The following is a 17,684-nucleotide window of genomic DNA, read 5'->3' on the forward strand; positions in this document are numbered from 1 at the left end:
CCTATAGCTCCTGCTTAACAAATGCATTATTTAATGCCCCGAACAAAACTGCTTATCTCCTTGCCAGCGTAATGTTCAACTGCGTTATCAGCGTCACAACTTCCCTCATTACCGCTGAAATGTTCAAATTGAGGAATATTGTTCGCTCTTTTTTTTAACATATATTCTGTCGAATCTACGAAAATATCATTGAACCTTCGATCATTTCAGAAGTTGCGCAAAATTTGTCATATATAATAGGACAAAACAAATATGCAAAAGCGCCCTTTGATGCGAACGGTTGCCTCAGTTCTTATACCTCCTCCCCTGCTATCACGTCTAGCGTTGAGGTATGGCGTGTTATTTTACGTGCTAATGCGAAGCGTGTCTAGCATTTGTTGACGGCACCATCATAAGTACACAGATGTCATTGAGTGTCGCAGCCGATCAAACTTTTCAACCGCTCCAGGTGCCACCAGGTGCAGAATACAGCTGCTCCTTTTCGCCTGACAGCAAAGATAATTTTGGGAAATTCGTGCCCCTTTAGTGCTTCCATTACATTACGGTTGCGACATATATACGCCGAAATTATAAAAAATGTGGCGCCAAACGCTCTGTATTTTATTATATATATATATATATATATATATATATATATATATATATATATATATATATATATATATATATATATATATATATATATATATATATATATATATATAAAGAGAGAGAGAGAGAGAGAGAGAGAGAAAAGACACGACTACGCGGTTGTCTTAATTTTATTTGCCAACGGTTTCGACCGGAGGACCGGTCTTCGTCAGGGCTTATGAGCAAATACAGCGCTATGCCTGTATTGCGCTGTATTTGCTCATAAGACCTGACCAAGACCGGTCCTCCGGTCGAAACCTTTGGCAAATAAAATTAAGACAACCGCTTATATATATATATATATATATATATATATATATATATATATAGAGAGAGAGAGAGAGAGAGAGAGATCACATCAGAGCCAATTATTGCTCCCGCTAGCCTGCATTCTATACGCACCCGGTGCTAGGCTCGTGCACGTGATAAAAATTCAAGTGCTTTGCTCGGAACATTTTTGACGCTTAGCTATTGGAAGACAAATACACGATAGATTGATCCTTCATGTCTATACCTTATGTCGTGGTCATGAAGGGCTTTATAATACATGGTGTGTCGTCATCGCGCTGTATTATCGCCTAGGTAGTTTTAAAATGAAACATCAGATTTCGGTTTCTGGCGATCAAACCAAGCATCATATCTTAATAATTTAAAAGATCCATCTAAAAGGCAGAGTTACATTACAATCATTATATTACTCCTCTATCCTTGAGTGACAGAATGGGAATCTTAAGGGTTCGTTTTCCTGTGCTAGACATAGCGTTAATTGGAACTAACAGACAAGAAAGCTAAAGAAAGTGTACGGGATATTATTTCTAGTAATTATCATGGTAAATCTGAAGAAAGTAAAGTGGAAGAAAGACAGCTTGCCGCCGGCAGGGAGTGAACCTGTGAGATTGGAATAACGCGTCCAATGCTCTACCACTGAGCTACGGCGGCGGTCATACTCCCATCCACTTTGTGGGGCATATATGTGCATTTAAACCTAGGATAGTTAGTCAGCACCGCTAGTAGCCATTACGGCGAGTGAGGGGAACTTTTTCTGCCTGCTGGTGTCACGAAGCACGTGATCTTGTTACGAGATGGCAGTTGACCAATGATCCCTCGCATACTACCCCAAGTTCTCGTTCTGGCAGACTATCACGTGCGGTGCAGTGGTAAGCAGTGCCTGCAACGTTTACTTTACTAACATGTGCTGCAATTATATTGTAAGAAACACGAATGGTAATTATTAATGATTGTTTGCGCTTTACGTCTCAATACCAGGATATGTTTTTGTGGGAAGCAGTAGTGGAAGGCTCCGGATACTCTTACCATCTGGTGTTCTTGAACGTGCACCTAAATCTAAATACATGGGCCTCTAGCATTTCCGTCTTTATCAAACATACTGCCGTCGCGGCCGGGATTCAATCTTGCCACCTTCGGGTCAGCAGTCGAGCCCCATAACCACTACACCACCTTGGCGGGTTAAGAATAAGAATGAGGGTAGCTGCTCTACTATACTCACTGCAAGCTTGGCGCAGTCGAAGAAACGCTAGGCGATAAAAACGTGCTTTGGTTTGCAGTGCAGTATTCAGTAGATACTGGAAGCCTTCGTGCTCCGGTTCCTGTTTTGATTACTCCCGCCATGTGCCACAGCTGGTACACAACCATGAGTAGTGTAGATATGCCAGCGCCCTGCAGTTTCATGAGTACAGGTCAATATACACCCGATGTGCCGAAGTCCGGACGAAGACCGGCGCACCGGTTGAAACCGTCGGCAAATACCTTTTTTTCGTCTCATTGTTACTGCGCTGCCCATTTCAGACATGGATAACCAATTTCAACTTGCCCAATTGCAATTCTTGTACATATATGAGACAATGGTCAATCCCCAATAAATAAATACAAATTTACACCTAACTACGTCGGGGGGTTAATGACACCTCCGATCAAGAATTGCTGTGATGGTCGCGAGAAAATCCACGTTGTCTACTTAAAACTCTACTATGGTGCTTATATTTATGCCTCGCCATGAGTCACCCGGATTGGATGGCTACTTCTCCTCGAAGGGGAAATGTATTGCTGGATAAAAATGCACTATTTGGGCCCACGCTGGTCGGCGGTGCCTCGGTTTTGAGATCATTCAAATAAACAAAATTATTAGATATAAGTATAGCTTACTGAGACGCTAGAGATGTTAACCTCAGCAGATTCCTCGTGTTTCATCATACGTAAACGATAATGTTTGGGGTGATCCCACTTTAACATAATGTACACAAAAGACAAACAAAGAACGGCATTGAGTTTTTTGAGGAATGTAACCTTCAGACACAGCAGCACGTTTTTCAGGTGCAAACTGTACAAGATATGCTTTGTTACAGGACGAAAATGCGCTGCAGCTAACCGGTCAAGCAACGACAGCAGCTTTAGTCTCCTTTCAGAACCATCACCACCAGTCAAAACAGTCACACGGAGGATTGATTCATATTTTTACTTGCGCATCGTAGTGTTTTCGGCGCTTTTCAATGTTATGTTACCGCTACGATTACGCGATTCGTGGATTCTCAATCCTTGCACTTTCGTATATCCAGGGTGCTTCAAGAAATGTCTCCAAAATCCTAAAACATCAGGGAAATGCGATATTTGTTCGACGCCTTCACAGTTGCTTCTTCTGTAGCTGCAGGTATATTAAGATGACTAAATAGATCATTTGGGGCAGTAATTAGTTAGTGGAATTAGGCGGTTATGTCAAAATGGGAGAATTGAAGTCTTTCATGCGCAGGACCCGCTGCACTTTTGAGATTTCGAAAAACTGGCCTCTGCTAATAATTGCAAACTAACAAAATTCACCCAAGTTCAGCGGCGAAACCAAAATGCGGAAGAGCGCAACGGCCGTATTCTTCTCGAAAGTCCAGAACGTGAATACGTCCGACACCTCTGTAATTGTTGTGTTGAACAGTGATGCCATTCTCGTCGTCCGCTTGTAGCGTTCATCGGTGCCTGGGTTTCGCCTTTGAATTTAGTGTAACTTCATTACACCACAATAATTTCTTGAGGCCGCTTTTAGGGGCGAAGCACCTTAGTGTCTCGGCATGTTTGTGTGCATTGTCGTCTGCTGTCGCGACGGTCCATTTGCTTGTACGCAAGAGAGGGCGCCACCACCTCAGCGCTCGCTGTGCGGCGAGAGAGAGAGAGCACGGCGCGCGTTGACTATGGAAACGTTCTTTCTGCGATGAACGCTGAACTACCAGCTCGCAAGGAACGATAACGCGCCCTTGCCTGCGAGAGACAACGCCGACACAGGCAGCGTCTGCTAGCCAGTTTCTTTATTGAAAAAACCGACTGCTTGCGCTGCACAACCGTTCACCGGCCACCCCGCATATATATAGAGGGACTGAATCTTGACCTGCAATGTAGTGCCGGCGGGAGATTTCTCTTGTGCGTAGGTGAACAATAAAGATTAGCAGCGGCACGTTAGCTAAAAGCGAACTGCGGGTCTCTGCGTCTAATCTCTCTTCTCTCTCTCATTGCCCATTAGCAGTGGTTTTGCTGTTGGAAACACCGGCGCACACTGCATGCTTCGCCCCGCTACCGGTTTCACGTTAGTGGAGCTGAAACCCCCTTCCCTAGAAGCTTCGCCCCTCCGCGGTTTTTTCTGTACCTTAAAGCTGCACTGGGTTCTTCGCATGAAGAAATTCAGTACTAACATTTGACATGAGCGCCTAAGACCTCTAAATAAAAAGCTAATTCAATCAACTTTCTTAATGACTGTTCCAAACGATGACTTTTACCATACTAAGAATGCCTGCCGCTATAGAAAAAGCATTTAGGAAGGCAACGAGCAAACGTTGCTTTTTCCAGATTTTTGAGAATTTGCGAGACATTTCTTGAAACACCCGGAATAAAAGAATATTAATAACGTTACGCCAAGATGCGTCACGATGCGAGTCTCACTGGGTGAAAACGCTGCTTAATGCAAGCGGTAATTCTTTAGCCATTCGCCGCACCGCTCCATTGCATGCGGGGAAGCACGAAAAGCTCCGTTTATTATGTTATACCCTGATAAGTCAAAAAACAGCGCTGATGCCTGCGTCATAGGAATCGGTATAACACGAAAGTGAAACGTGTCTTCATAGAGGTAGCTGAGCGTCTATTGTGCGTTGTTTCGCCACAACGGCGAAGCAATGAATGCGATAGCAACAAATTAGAATGTCACGCGAAGAACAGCAAGCAGCTTTGAACTTGCAGCGTGCTGCTCAAGCACAAATGATACATGAAAAGAACACACACAGGACGAGCGCTAACTAACAACTCTCAGAGTTAGTTCTGTGTGTTCGAGCAGCGCGCTCCTTTAGGAAACGCGGCCGCTACAGCGAGCGAAGTGACCTTCGTGCACAATGGGACTTCAACGTGAACTTGCGGTGAAAGCACAAGACTCACAAACCGCCCCCATCATGCGATAAGCGAGCGCGGACGACCGCGCCCTGAAGGGCAAAGTACAGGTGGGGGCGCGCGCGCTTAGGCGGGCCGACGACCTTTAAAGCGCGCCCTTCGCGCCCTTCACGCCATCTCGCTGGTGATAACGAGAACAAGTGCCCCCGAGCTCTGCGTACCGCCTGCGGTAAATGGTGTATATAGGCAGCTCGCCGTTAACCTGCTGAAGAACGTATCCTCTGTGGCCGAGTCGTTCCGTGCCGCGCGCTTCAGAGCTAGGACACGTAGGTTCGATTCCCGACGAGGGAACATTTTCGTCAGTTCTTTTTTTTTACTTTGTCATCTGTTAGTGTATATTTTAAAACGTCATATCCGTGATGCAAATACGTCAGTAAAGTCTTGGTGGACCCCAGCATAAAACACTGTGGTGTTTAAAATGGCGCACACTTTACTATAAGACGGACAGAAGCACCACGAGGCAGAGGCGCCTTCGTGCAATGTGCGCTGTTTTTTGTCCTCTGGTGAAGAACCAGCTACCTCGAGATGTGTTATTTAGGTTAGAGCCATTGCGTCCCTGTAATAACACGTGCTAGCGAGATCACACAGATCTATGCATTATAACGGATTAACCATCCTAGGAAAATCAGATTACGAAGCACCCACTAGTCCAGCCGGCCACACAGCTAAACTCTAATGAACGCACATACTGGAAGTCTGTTCAACGAAAGCCCCCCATCTCCCCCATTCCCAAGGTGATTTTGGAGTATTTATAAAGAAGGGATAGTAATGATCATATGGAAGGACGGGCGGACGGAAAAAAACTTTATTTAGAAAAAGAAACACCTGTAAGGTTGCCGGCCCGGGCTCAGGCTACCCGGGCATTATGTGCGGTGAGGCATAGCCTTTCCACCACTGCCCGCGCCCGCTGGATTGCCCACAGCTGTTTTTGTAGATCTGAGCTAGTCAGAGCGCTTAGCCATCGCTCCTCGAGAAGGTTGGGTCCTATGTTGTCGTCTTTGTATATTGTCCTGATCTGTGTGAATTTCCATAAGATATGGGCCATATCTGCGTGTTCGGGCTTGCAGAGCATACAGCTCGCTTCTGGGTATTGTCTGAAATTTACTCTGTTTAAGTGTAAAGGATTTGGGAAAGTTCTGGTTTGCAATCTTCTCCAATCTGTTTCTTGTCATCTGTCTAGTTGTTTGTGTAGTGGTGGGTATTCTTCTCGTAGTGTGCATTCTCGTGGGTGAATTTGATCTTTCATTCGCGGCTTCTCTCTATGGCAGCATTGTAGGAGGCGCGCCAATATTGCCACTGGCTGTAAGGCTCATGCGTTAGATCCCACTCCAAAAACTGTATAGGATCTGACAGGTATTGTAACAATGCACGCTTGAGCGTACCGATATCCTTTCTGGCAGCGGATGTGAAACTCCTATACTTCGTAAATATTTTGTGATCATTGCATGAAGCAGCGCTATATTGTGCAAAAAAAATTCTTACAGACATGAAATTCGGCTTTGTTATTTATTGTAAAGTGGCTAAATAAACTGCACTAACAGGAACAATTGGGCAAGTTGGTAACGGTCATTATGATATAAAGCGCAGAAAAAGAATGACAACAGGTGGTCCTGCATGATTCGCTCCTCCCTGTTGTCCTTTTTCTGCTCTTTATGTAATTATAATTAAGTAGGACTGTGTATTACAGAATGCGATCACTATTATGGAACGCCATTTATACAAAGTGTAGCTAAAACGCGCGCTGCATTACTTACGTACCTTGCAGTGAACAAAAGGAAACAACACAGCCAGGATGCACAATCCGACAAACGGCGCCGTGACGGCTGTATTAACCATTAGGAGTATCTGCAAAGAACGTCAGAGGCAGTGCAAAGTGGTGGCAGACGGTATTCGGTAATTTCACGCAGGGATCACACATGAAAACTTCAGGCAAGGACGAGAAAGTCCGCAATGTGCAGAAAGCTTCGCAGAAGGATTCATTGTGACCCGCTCGAATGTATGGCATAAAACGGTGATGCTTAAAACGAAGGGATGCTTCGCTGCTTAAGAAATTTTTGTGATACTGGAATTGAACCATGGACAAATGACTTTCGGGGGATAATCTCTTTACAATAACTCAGATTACCATGAGGCTACCAGATCGCCATCCGAAGGCAAATAATCCCCGACTCGAAGCGGAGGGACACAAAATATCGCAGATCAGTTTTCCTGTAGTCCTCAAGCTTTGTGTTGGGTGCGTCACTCAAGCACATTTCCATGTGACGGGGAATGAGAGACATAATAAGTCGAAGCAGCGAACAAACGAATATTTAAAAAGTAGGCATCCTCCATTTCTCCCAAGTTGGGTTATCGACGAGCTGAGGTACGAATGGGTTTTTAAACTAAACCGAATAGCAAATCGACATCTATATGTGTATGTAACGCTCAAGGTCAGCGCTTATCAGCATGCAATATGAGCATTCAGCACTAACCATGTTTATGACCAAAGACTTGATGTAGCCTGTAATGATGTTTATGCCATAGCTACATAATTCTGAGGGTGCACAGGCACGTAAGAACAAGGTAATGCGGAATAAGGAGGAAAGTCTGATGGCCCATAGTCTTTTGTCATTCTTATTTAGGACAGCACTAAGTGCATAGCTATCTGATTTATGCAGTCATTATTCTATCGGGCTATGAATGCTATCCTACGTGGTATCGCTACTGAACTGGCGCGAGTTTTAAATCAAAATTGAATGAATTCCATCTGGTCGGGAAGTATGGGAATGACAGCAATAAAAACAAAACTCCTACCAAGATGGTGTTCACTAAAAAAATAATGTTTCGGCTTCTACACACGAGCCTTGTTCACCAGGTTAACAAGGCTTCCGCGTGGAACAGGATAGAAATTTAGCCTAGTTGGCATGCATTGCGTACTAATGTTATGATGAAAGCCCCATGACAGTGGCCATAGAAATCACGGCCATAGTAGAGGCAGTCACCATACCCAACCCAAATGCCCGTTGTTTACTGATACGCACAGATAGCCAAGCAGCCTGTCGAGCCTTCACGACAGGTGACATTCCAGACGCGCATTACAGCACATTAACGAAGCATTTAGATGCCCACCCTTCGTTACGTGCTCGAATACAGTGGATACCTGGTCACTCGGGGATCAGAGGGAATGAAGTGGCACACGCCATGTCCCGTGTAAGTCTCCCGGGCCCTCCCCTGTGGTGGCCGGATTCCCTGAAGCGAACCGAATTACTTGCTATGGCGCGTTTAGACAGGCGCGAACGATTAGACGAGATGCGCAACAACCGCAGGGTTTATCCCGATCCATCTCACTCCATGACGAGACGCGAGGCAGCCCTGGTGAGGCGTGCCCAAACTCACCCTTTGATGACAACCCACATTCAACACTACATACAAGGCAAGGACGGGTCTCCTGCCTGCGTGGCATTCGGTGGCTACCCGGATAACGCTCACGTTCTGTGCGATTGTCCGGGGGGCCGTGCAGCCATGGGCGAGAGCCTTAAACACATACCTATCAATCTAAGACCTGCGACCCTGGAGGAGTGGCTGGCGGACTCTTCCCCAAACATCATGAAGGCACTACTCGGACATTTAAAACTTTTAGGCTTGTCTGACGGCTAAGCCTTGCCTTTTTTTATTAGTGGACCCGGACTGGGGTTCGTTTATTCTTTAATAAAGTTGTTCTCTCTCTCTCTCTAACCTAGTTGGTATAATGGCATCGTGTGTTAGTCGAAAGACAATTGTTTTATCAGCGAATCTGCTTAAGCCAGCCGTAAAATGTCGACCCTGCCGCGAAGCTATCATTATCACGAAGGCGCATGTGCCACAGGATAATCTGGGCAAGTCCCACGACTCACCGCTACGGCGTGGTCTGTATTGAACCTGATGGGTGAGACAAACAGAGAGACGGAAAGAAATACATGAAGAAAAAGAAAGAGAAAAATTATTGCAGAAAAAAATTATTCACGAGGAAGGAATCTAAGTGGCGTGAACGATCCGAAGGCGTGTGCCCTACCTGGCCCTACCTACTCGTCTATACAGGCACGCTAGCAGAGCATCGCATAGCCGCGTTTAGTGTACTGTAGCAAGGGGGTGGAAAGGGAAGTGACCGTGAGGAGGAGAGTTGTGAGCGTGAGAAGCAGAGAAAGGAGAAGGTGGAGAGTAATGCATAGCACAGGAAGAATGAGAAAGAGACAAATAGAGAGAAAGAAATGCAGAAAGAAAAAGAACGAGAGCCAGAGAACATCAACAAACGAGAGAGAAAGAAGTAGAGAGAGAGAGAGAGAGAGAAAATAAAGACAGAAAGAAAGATCAAGAAAAAAATTTTTGCCGAAAAAGATTCTTCGCGAGTTGGAATTCGAATCCACGCAGCCTCTATCCGAAGGCGAGCGTCCTAACCACTCGACTAATCAGGCACGTTAGCAAGACATAGCCTTGTATAGTATTGTTTAACAAAGGGGTGGGAAAGAAAATTGAGCGTGAGAAGCAGAGATGTGATGGTGCGATGGTGATGATGCTGAAGCATGCAAACCACGCCCACTAACAAAGACGTCCCGCGCAACCACCTCTCTATAGTGCATTGACTGGCTGCGCCAGATGGTATCTAGAGAGTCATGGGGTCTCCTACGGAGGTGCCTACTCCCGATGAGGAAGCCGCGCATCTGGACGCTAGAAGTGGCGGTCGACGGGGTCTACGAGCGGAGACGGGCTCGTGCTTCGCTGTGCAAAGCTTCGGGCGACTTAGTGGAAACAAATTTTTTTCTAGAACACTATTTCGATCGGCGTTTCGTTTTTATTTTTATCATGCCCCTAGGCTGTGTAGAAAACGTGATAGTCACTTACCCGGGTTAGAGATCCCATCTTTATAACCAGTGAGCTATACGCTGTCATCATCACGCCTAGAATAAGAGCTGTAAAATTTGAAGAAGTTTGATATTAGTAAAGCAGCTCTTTACGAACATCAATCCTGAGTATTATAATTGTTTACCTTATGAATCATCCCGAAGAACTTATAATATTGTATTTCCCAAGGCGAAATGATGCATGTGCCATAATCAATTTGGCATTTAGAAATGCATATTTTTAGAACATTTAGAAATGACGTATGTCATGTTGTGCAAGAAAATCTGGTGCGCGATAGTGTGCATGACTGTCAGCGAAAGTGTTGATTATATATATATATATATATATATATATATATATATATATATATATATATTGTCACGCGGTCGTGACGTCGACGAAGACAGCAGTCGGCGTTTGCAGGATGAAACTGTTTATTTGGCCGAACTTGTGGCCAGAAAATGAGAACTAGAACTACAGCAATACACGCTCTACAATGATAGCGGCGAACAGGGCGTCGTCCGTCGATCAACTGACTAGCGGTGAAGCGCGTCGGCATTTAAACATGTGCCGTCGAATATTCCAGCGTTATCGCTGGCTGTCGTGCAAATTCTAGAATAAGCTCGAGTGTGCGCGTCTTGCGCGCAATCTTAACAAAACGATCTACAATGGTCGCGAAGGTTCTCGAACAATGAGGCGTGGTTCGCGCTGAGCGTTGCTGACAGTCTTTGTGGCCGAAAACCGAATACACCAAAAGTGATAAAGAAAGGCACGTGGCAATGCCCCCCTCTGAAAAAGCATCGTCCCGATGCTTAAAACAGAACAGGCAAATGCATGCAACAATAAATAACAAGAATAAAGCAACAAAGTACAATAGACAATAAGAACACGAAAGAAATCACAATATTAAAGCAAAATGACAGTCCTCAGATTCGCTAACGCGCGTAATATGGTTTGAGGCGCACGACATGGACGACTTCAGGTCGTGCACGGCGCTGTTGAGAGTTAGTAATGCCGTCAGGGACAACCTCATAATCGAGTGCGCCGAGGCGTCCAAGTACCCTGTACGGTCCGAAGTATCGTCGAAGAAGCTTCTCACTGAGTCCCCGTCGGCGTATTGGCGTCCATACCCATACACGGTCACCGGGTTGGTATTCTATGTGGCGTCGTCGAAGGTTGTAGCGGCGGCTGTCAGTCATCTGCTGGTTCTTGATCCGTAGGCGGGCGAGCTGTCGTGCTTCTTCGGCGCGCTGTAAGTAAGCGGCGGCGTCGAGATTTTCTTCGTCGGTGACGTTGGGTAGCATGGCATCGAGCGTCGTTGCCGGGCTTCTTCCGTAGACCAACTTGTATGGCGTCATCTGCGTCGTTTCTTGGACGGCCGTGTTGTAAGCGAAGGTCACGTACGGAAGGACGGCGTCCCACGTCTTGTGCTCAACGTCGACGTACATGGCCAGCATGTCGGCGATGGTCTTATTTAGGCGCTCGGTGAGGCCATTGGTCTGAGGGTGGTAGGCAGTGGTCCGGCGGTGGCTTGTCTGGCTGTGCCTCAAGATCGCCTGAGTTAGTTCCGCAGTAAACGCCGTACCTCCGTCGGTGATCAGGACCTCTGGGGCGACATGACGCAGAACGATGTCTTCAACGAAGAACTTCGCTACCTCGGCGGCACTGCCCCTAGGTAGGGCCCTTGTTTCGGCGTAACGGGTCAGGTAGTCGGTAGCTACGATGATCCACGTATTACCACTAGTCGACGTTGGGAATGGTCCCAGGAGGTCCATCCCGATCTGCTGGAACGGTCGCCGAGGTGGGTCGATCGGCTGAAGAAAGCCCGCTGGTCTTGTTGGCGGTGTCTTGCGTCGCTGACAGTCTCGGCATGTCCTTACGTAGCGAGTGACCTCGGCGGCAAGGCGCGGCCAGTAGTACTTTTCCTGTATTCTTGCCAGCGTTCGGGAAACACCGAGGTGTCCTGCTGTCGGGTCGTCGTGCAGGGCCTGGAGGACTTCTGGCCGCAATCCTGAAGGCACCACGAGAAGGTACTTGCTCGATTCGGTGAGAAGTTCTTCTTTCGAAGAACGCCGTTGCCTAAAAAAAACGACGCCAGTGCTCGTTTGAACACTTTCGGAACGACGGCGTTCTTGCCCTCGAGGTATTCCATAAGGCCTCTGAGTTCCGGGTCGGATCGCTGTTATTCAGCGAAGTCGTCGGCACTTATGGTTCCCAAGAAGTAGTCATCGTCCTGGTCGTCTTGCGGCGGCGGTTCCACGGGGGCACGAGACAGGCAGTCGGCGTCAGAGTGTTTTCTTCCGGACTTGTAAACGACGGTAATGTCGAATTCTTTAAGTCTCAAGCTCCATCGTGCGAGACGACCTGAAGGGTCCTTCAAGTTAGCTAGCCAACACAGAGCGTGGTGGTCGCTCACAACTTTGAAGGGCCTGCCGTAAAGGTAGGGGCGAAACTTTGTTGTAGCCAAAATTATGGCAAGGCACTCCTTTTCTGTCGTAGAGTAGTTTGTTTCCGCCTTTGATAGTGACCGGCTAGCATAGCTGATTACCCTTTCCACTCCGTCAGTCCTCTGCACAAGAACGCCGCCTAGTCCTACATTGCTTGCGTCGGTGTGCACTTCCATTTGGGCGTATTCGTCGAAATGCGCGGGTAACGGAGGCGTCTGCAGGCATCGTTTTAGTTCTTGAAATGCTTCCCGCTGCGGCGTTTCCCACTTGAACTCGACGTCGGTCCTGGTAAGGTTAGTAAGTGGCTCGGCGATGCGGGCAAAGTTTTTGACGAACCGCCTGTAATAGGCGCACAGGCCGAGAAATCGACGCACGGCCTTCTTGTCGGTAGGCGGCGGGAATGTAGCGATGGCGACTGTCTTCTGGGGGTCAGGGCGTACTCCGGACTTGCTTATCACGTGTCCCAAGAACAAAAGTTCCTCGTACGCAAAGCGACACTTTTCTGGCTTCAGGGTGAGTCCGGAGCTCTTTATTGCTTGAAGTACAGCTTCAAGCCGCCGTAGGTGTTCGTCGAAGTTTGAGGCAAACACAACGACGTCGTCCAAGTACACGAGGCAAGTCTGCCACTTCACGCCAGCCAGCACTGTATCCATGACACGTTGGAAAGTTGCGGGTGCCGAGCAAAGACCAAAGGGCATGACCTTGAACTCGAACAGGCCGTCTGGTGTTATGAAGGCAGTCTTTTCTCGGTCTCTCTCGTCTACTTCGATTTGCCAGTAGCCGGTCTTGAGGTCCATCGACGAAAAGTACTTGGCGTTATGGAGTCGATCTAGGGCGTCGTCTATCCGTGGGAGAGGGTACACGTCCTTCTTCTTGACCTTGTTCAGGCGACGATAGTCGACGCAAAAACGAAGGGTTCCATCCTTCTTCCTCACTAACGCCACAGGTGACGCCCACGGACTCTTGGACGGCTGGATGATGTCGTCGCGTAGCATTTCGTCGACCTGTTTCTTGATGGCCTCGCGTTCTCGCGTCGAAACTCGGTACGGGCTCTGACGGATTGGTCGGGCACTTTCTTCTGTTATGATGCGATGTTTCGCGACTGGGGTCTGTCGAATTCTTGACGACGACGAGAAGCAGTCCTTGAATTGTAGGAGCAGGGCTTTTAGCTGGTCTTGCTTGTGTTTCGGGAGGCTCGGGTTGACGTCGAAATCGGGTTGATTTCGTCGATCCGTCGAAGCAGGTTCAGTAGCATCGAAGAGGGCGAAAGAACTGCTGGCGTCCACAAATTCGTGGATGTAGGCGACCGTCGTACCAATGTTGCGGTGCCTATATTCGTGGCTGAAGTTTGTCAGCACTACCTTAGCTTTGCCATCACGCAGCTCGGCTATGCCTCTTGCGACGCAAATCTGACGGTTCAGAAGTAGGTGCTGATCGCCCTCGATGACACCTTCAATGTCTGCGGGTTCTTGAGTTCCGACGGAAATGATGATGCTGGAGAGAGGCGGAATGGTGACGTGCTCTTCTATCACATTCAACACGGGGTTTCCTGGCGTCGTGTGTGGCGGCAGCGCTTTTTCTAAGGTTAGTGTTATTGACTCAGATCTCAGATCGATGACGGCGCCGTGGTGGCTTAGGAAGTCCATCCCAAGTATCACATTCCTGGAGCAATGCTGTAAGATTACAAAGCTCGCAGGATAAGTCCGGTTGTTGATGGTGACTCTTGCGGTGCATACTCCAGCCGGAGTTATTAGATGGCCCCCAGCGGTCCGGATTTCGGGCCCTTGCCAAGCGGTCCTAACTTTCTTCAATCTTTTGGCGAATGGTCCACTGACGACGGAATAGTCGGCTCCAGTGTCGACGAGAGCGGTGACGTTGTGGCCGTCGAATAGTACGTCGAGGTCGCTAATCCGTCGTCTTGCGTTGCGGTTAAATCGCGGCGTCAGGGTCACGGCTAGGTCGGCTTGTCCCGCTGCTTGTACGTCGCGTCGACAGGTCTTCTTCAGGGACCGAGGTTTCGTCGTCAGGACTTTGTCTGCTTCGCGTCGTGTTCGGCAGGTCTCGTCGCGTAGTCGTCGGCGGCGGCCGCGGAGGATCTTCGGCATTTCGTCGTACAGCAACCGCACCTCCATCGGTTGCTGCCCTTAGTTTCCCGGATACGGGCTAGGCGACCGGCCGCGGTTTGGGCCAGTGTGCTGCCGACGGTGCGGTGACATGTAGCGGCCGGGCGACGGCGAGCGGGAAGGTCGTCGTTCTTGCCACTGTGTTCCGGTCAGGTAGTCGTCGATGTCGCGAGGCCGTTCGCCTGGCTGCGGGCGCGGAGCTTTGACGGCGAATCCGCGTAGCCCCATCTGTCGGTACTGGCAGCGGCGGTATGTGTGGCCGTCCTCCGCGCAGTGGTAGCAGAGCGGGCGGTTGTCAGGGGCGCGCCAAACGTCGGTCTTTCGGTGGGTGTAGCTTTGGCCTGCAGGCGGGCGGGATGGCGTCGGAGGTGGCGGCGGTGTCTGTCGACGGAACTGCGATGGCGCGGGGCGTTGGTGATAGCCCGGAGTGGCGACAGCATGGCGTGCAACGGCAGCATAGCTCATGGCTTCCGGCGCAGGTGGCGGCGGTGCAGAAACTCCCAGCGAATGCTGAATTTCCTCGCGAACGACGTCGGCTATGGAATGCACTTGGGGTTGCGATGCAGGAAACATCTTTCGGAGCTCTTCGCGCACGACCGCCCTTATCGTCTCACACAAGTCGTCGGAGCCCAGCGCATGTGCTTCCCCGTAGTTCGTCGTCGGCATACGGCGGTTGTATTGCCTCGTACGCATTTCTAGGGCCTTTTCAATCGTTGTGGCCTCCGAACTGAACTCCGCGACTGTCTTAGGCGGGTTGCGTACAAGTCCGGCAAAGAGCTCTTGCTTCACTCCCCGCATCAGGAAACGAAGCTTTTTTTCTTCGGACATAGCCGGGTCTGCGTGCCGGAACAGTCGGGTCATTTCTTCGGTGTACATCCCGATGCTTTCATTCGGGAGCTGTACACGGGTCTCCAACAGCGTTTCGGCTTTTTCCTTGCGGACGACGCTGCCGAAGGTGTCCAAAAATGCGGCGCGAAAAAGGTCCCAGTTCGTCAGCGTGGCTTCTCTTTTCTCGAACCATGTCCGAGCGGTGTCTTCTAGCGCGAAATACACGTGCCGTAGTTTGTCTTCACTTGTCCAATTGTTGAAAACGGCGACCCGGTCGTACCTTTCCAGCCAGCTCTCTGGATCTTCGAGCGACGACCCGTGGAAGGTTGGCGGCTCCCGGGGCTGATGCAGCCGGATCGATGTTGGAGCTACTGGGTCGGTCATCGTTACAGTCGAGGTCACGGCGTTAGGTTGCCTGGCGTTGACGGGAAGAGGTCCGTACTCTGGCTTGAGTCCTAGCTGCCGGAGGCTAGTTCGACGATCCGGGTTTTCTTTGCCGTCGTCCTCCTCGCGGCTTGGGCTTGGGTCAGCGCTTCGCGGGGGCGTCCGGATCATGGAAGCAGCAGCACCTCCACCAGATGTCACGCGGTCGTGACGTCGACGAAGAGAGCAGTCGGCGTTTGCAGGATGAAACTGTTTATTTGGCCGAACTTGTGGCCAGGAAATGAGAACTAGAACTACAGCAATACACGCTGTACAATGATAGCGGCGAACAGGGCGTCGTCCGTCAATCAACTGACTAGCGGTGAAGCGCGTCGGCATTTAAACATGTGCCGTCGAATATTCCAGCGTTATCGTTGGCTGTCGTGCAAATTCTAGAATAAGCTCGAGTGTGCGCGTCTTGCGCGCAATCTTAACAAAACGATCTACAATGGTCGCGAAGGTTCTCGAACAATGAGGCGCGGTTCGCGCTGAGCGTTGCTGACAGTCTTTGTGGCCGAAAACCGAATACACCAAAAGTGATAAAGAAAGGCACGTGGCAATATACATATATATATATATATATATATATATATATATATATATATATATATATATATATATATATATATATATATATAAGTGAATGACTCTTCCTGCTCTTTACATATCATCATCAATGTGATTTCGGCTCGAGCACGGCTGAACAAAGCGGTTCCTCATAAGGACCAAACGAAGGGCGCGTTACTTGCGAGGAGTTGACGGAGCGGAGATGCAAGTGCTGCGAAGTGGTGTATGAAGCGCCGGAAGTAAGAAGCTAACCCAAGAAAGCTGCGCAGGCGTTTTTGACGCTGTGGCCGTGGTAAGTTGAGAACGGCGACAAGCTTCTCAGGGTCCGGCTGAATGCCTTCTTTGCTGAATAAGTGGCCGAGTACCTTAATTGTCTTGCTTGCAAAGCTAAATTTTTTTGTATTGAGCTATAGGCCGGCTTGTGCGACGCAGGTGAGGACTTCCTCAAGACGTCGCAGATGTTGCGAGAACGTGGATGAAAACACTACTATGTCGTCGAGATAGCAGAGACAAGCTTTTCCATTTCAGACCACGCAGTACGCTGTATTATGCGTTCGAAGGTAGCGGGCGCATTACAAAGCCCAAAAGGCATCACATTAAACTCGTAGAGGCCATCTGGGGTGGAAACCGCCGTCATCTCTTTGTCAGACTCCGACATCGGTGTTTGCCAGTAGCCTGATCGGAGGTCAAGGCTAGAAAAATACTCGGCGCCATGTAACGAACCCAGTGCGTCGTCAATCCGTAGCAGAGGATAAACATATTTGCTCGTTATTTTGTTTAGTGCACGGTATACGACGCAGAAACGTACTGTTCCATCTTTATTTTCTACTAGAACAACTGGGGATGACCAGGGACTCAAGGAAGGACCTATGATGTTTCGTCGTAGCATGTCTGAGACGTTTTCCTCGATGATCTTGCGCTCTGCGAGAGACACGCGATATGGGCGCCGGTGAATAATACGGGAGCCGTCAGTCTGAATGCTGTGGGTAGCGGCGGTAGTCATGCTGAGGACGGGCGAATTCGCGTCAAACAAAGAACGGTGTCCGTTCAATAGGGTGAGCAAATCTTGACAATGTGCAGGTGTTAGGTCAGGGCTTATGGTTGCCAACCAAGGTGCGGAAGAGGCATTGAGTGGCGGTGAAGTTGACTCTGGTAGTTCATGGCTCGGAAGGGCAACAATCACAACGGGATGAGTGTCGACCGCGCAAGTGACGGTTGATCCACGACGGGGCAGCAGTAAAGATTCGGGGGTTTGATTTAAAGCGGTAAGGAAGGCAGACCCGTCAGAGAAGCAAATAAGGCCTGGAAGTATCACAGTGCCTCGAGACAGAGTATGGCCGTAAGGAAGAATGAGGATATCGCCATCCACAATGTC

General features: G+C 48.8%; 1 protein-coding gene across 1 annotated transcript in view; it reads right to left on the bottom strand.

The window, feature by feature from the left end:
- The window catches only part of LOC125759124 (uncharacterized), a 48,149-nt gene that overhangs the window by 9,160 nt on the left and 21,305 nt on the right, over window positions 1-17,684 (bottom strand). The window contains exons 4-6 of the mRNA XM_049417424.1: window positions 9,922-9,989; window positions 6,823-6,909; window positions 2,138-2,307 (exon numbers count right to left, since the gene is read on the bottom strand). Of these exons, the coding sequence (XP_049273381.1) occupies window positions 2,138-2,307; window positions 6,823-6,909; window positions 9,922-9,972 (308 nt within the window). The 5' untranslated portion in view covers window positions 9,973-9,989. The remainder of the gene's footprint in view (window positions 1-2,137; window positions 2,308-6,822; window positions 6,910-9,921; window positions 9,990-17,684) is intronic.

This window comes from Rhipicephalus sanguineus, chromosome 7, assembly GCF_013339695.2.
Source record: "Rhipicephalus sanguineus isolate Rsan-2018 chromosome 7, BIME_Rsan_1.4, whole genome shotgun sequence".
Classification (NCBI taxonomy): domain Eukaryota; kingdom Metazoa; phylum Arthropoda; class Arachnida; order Ixodida; family Ixodidae; genus Rhipicephalus; species Rhipicephalus sanguineus.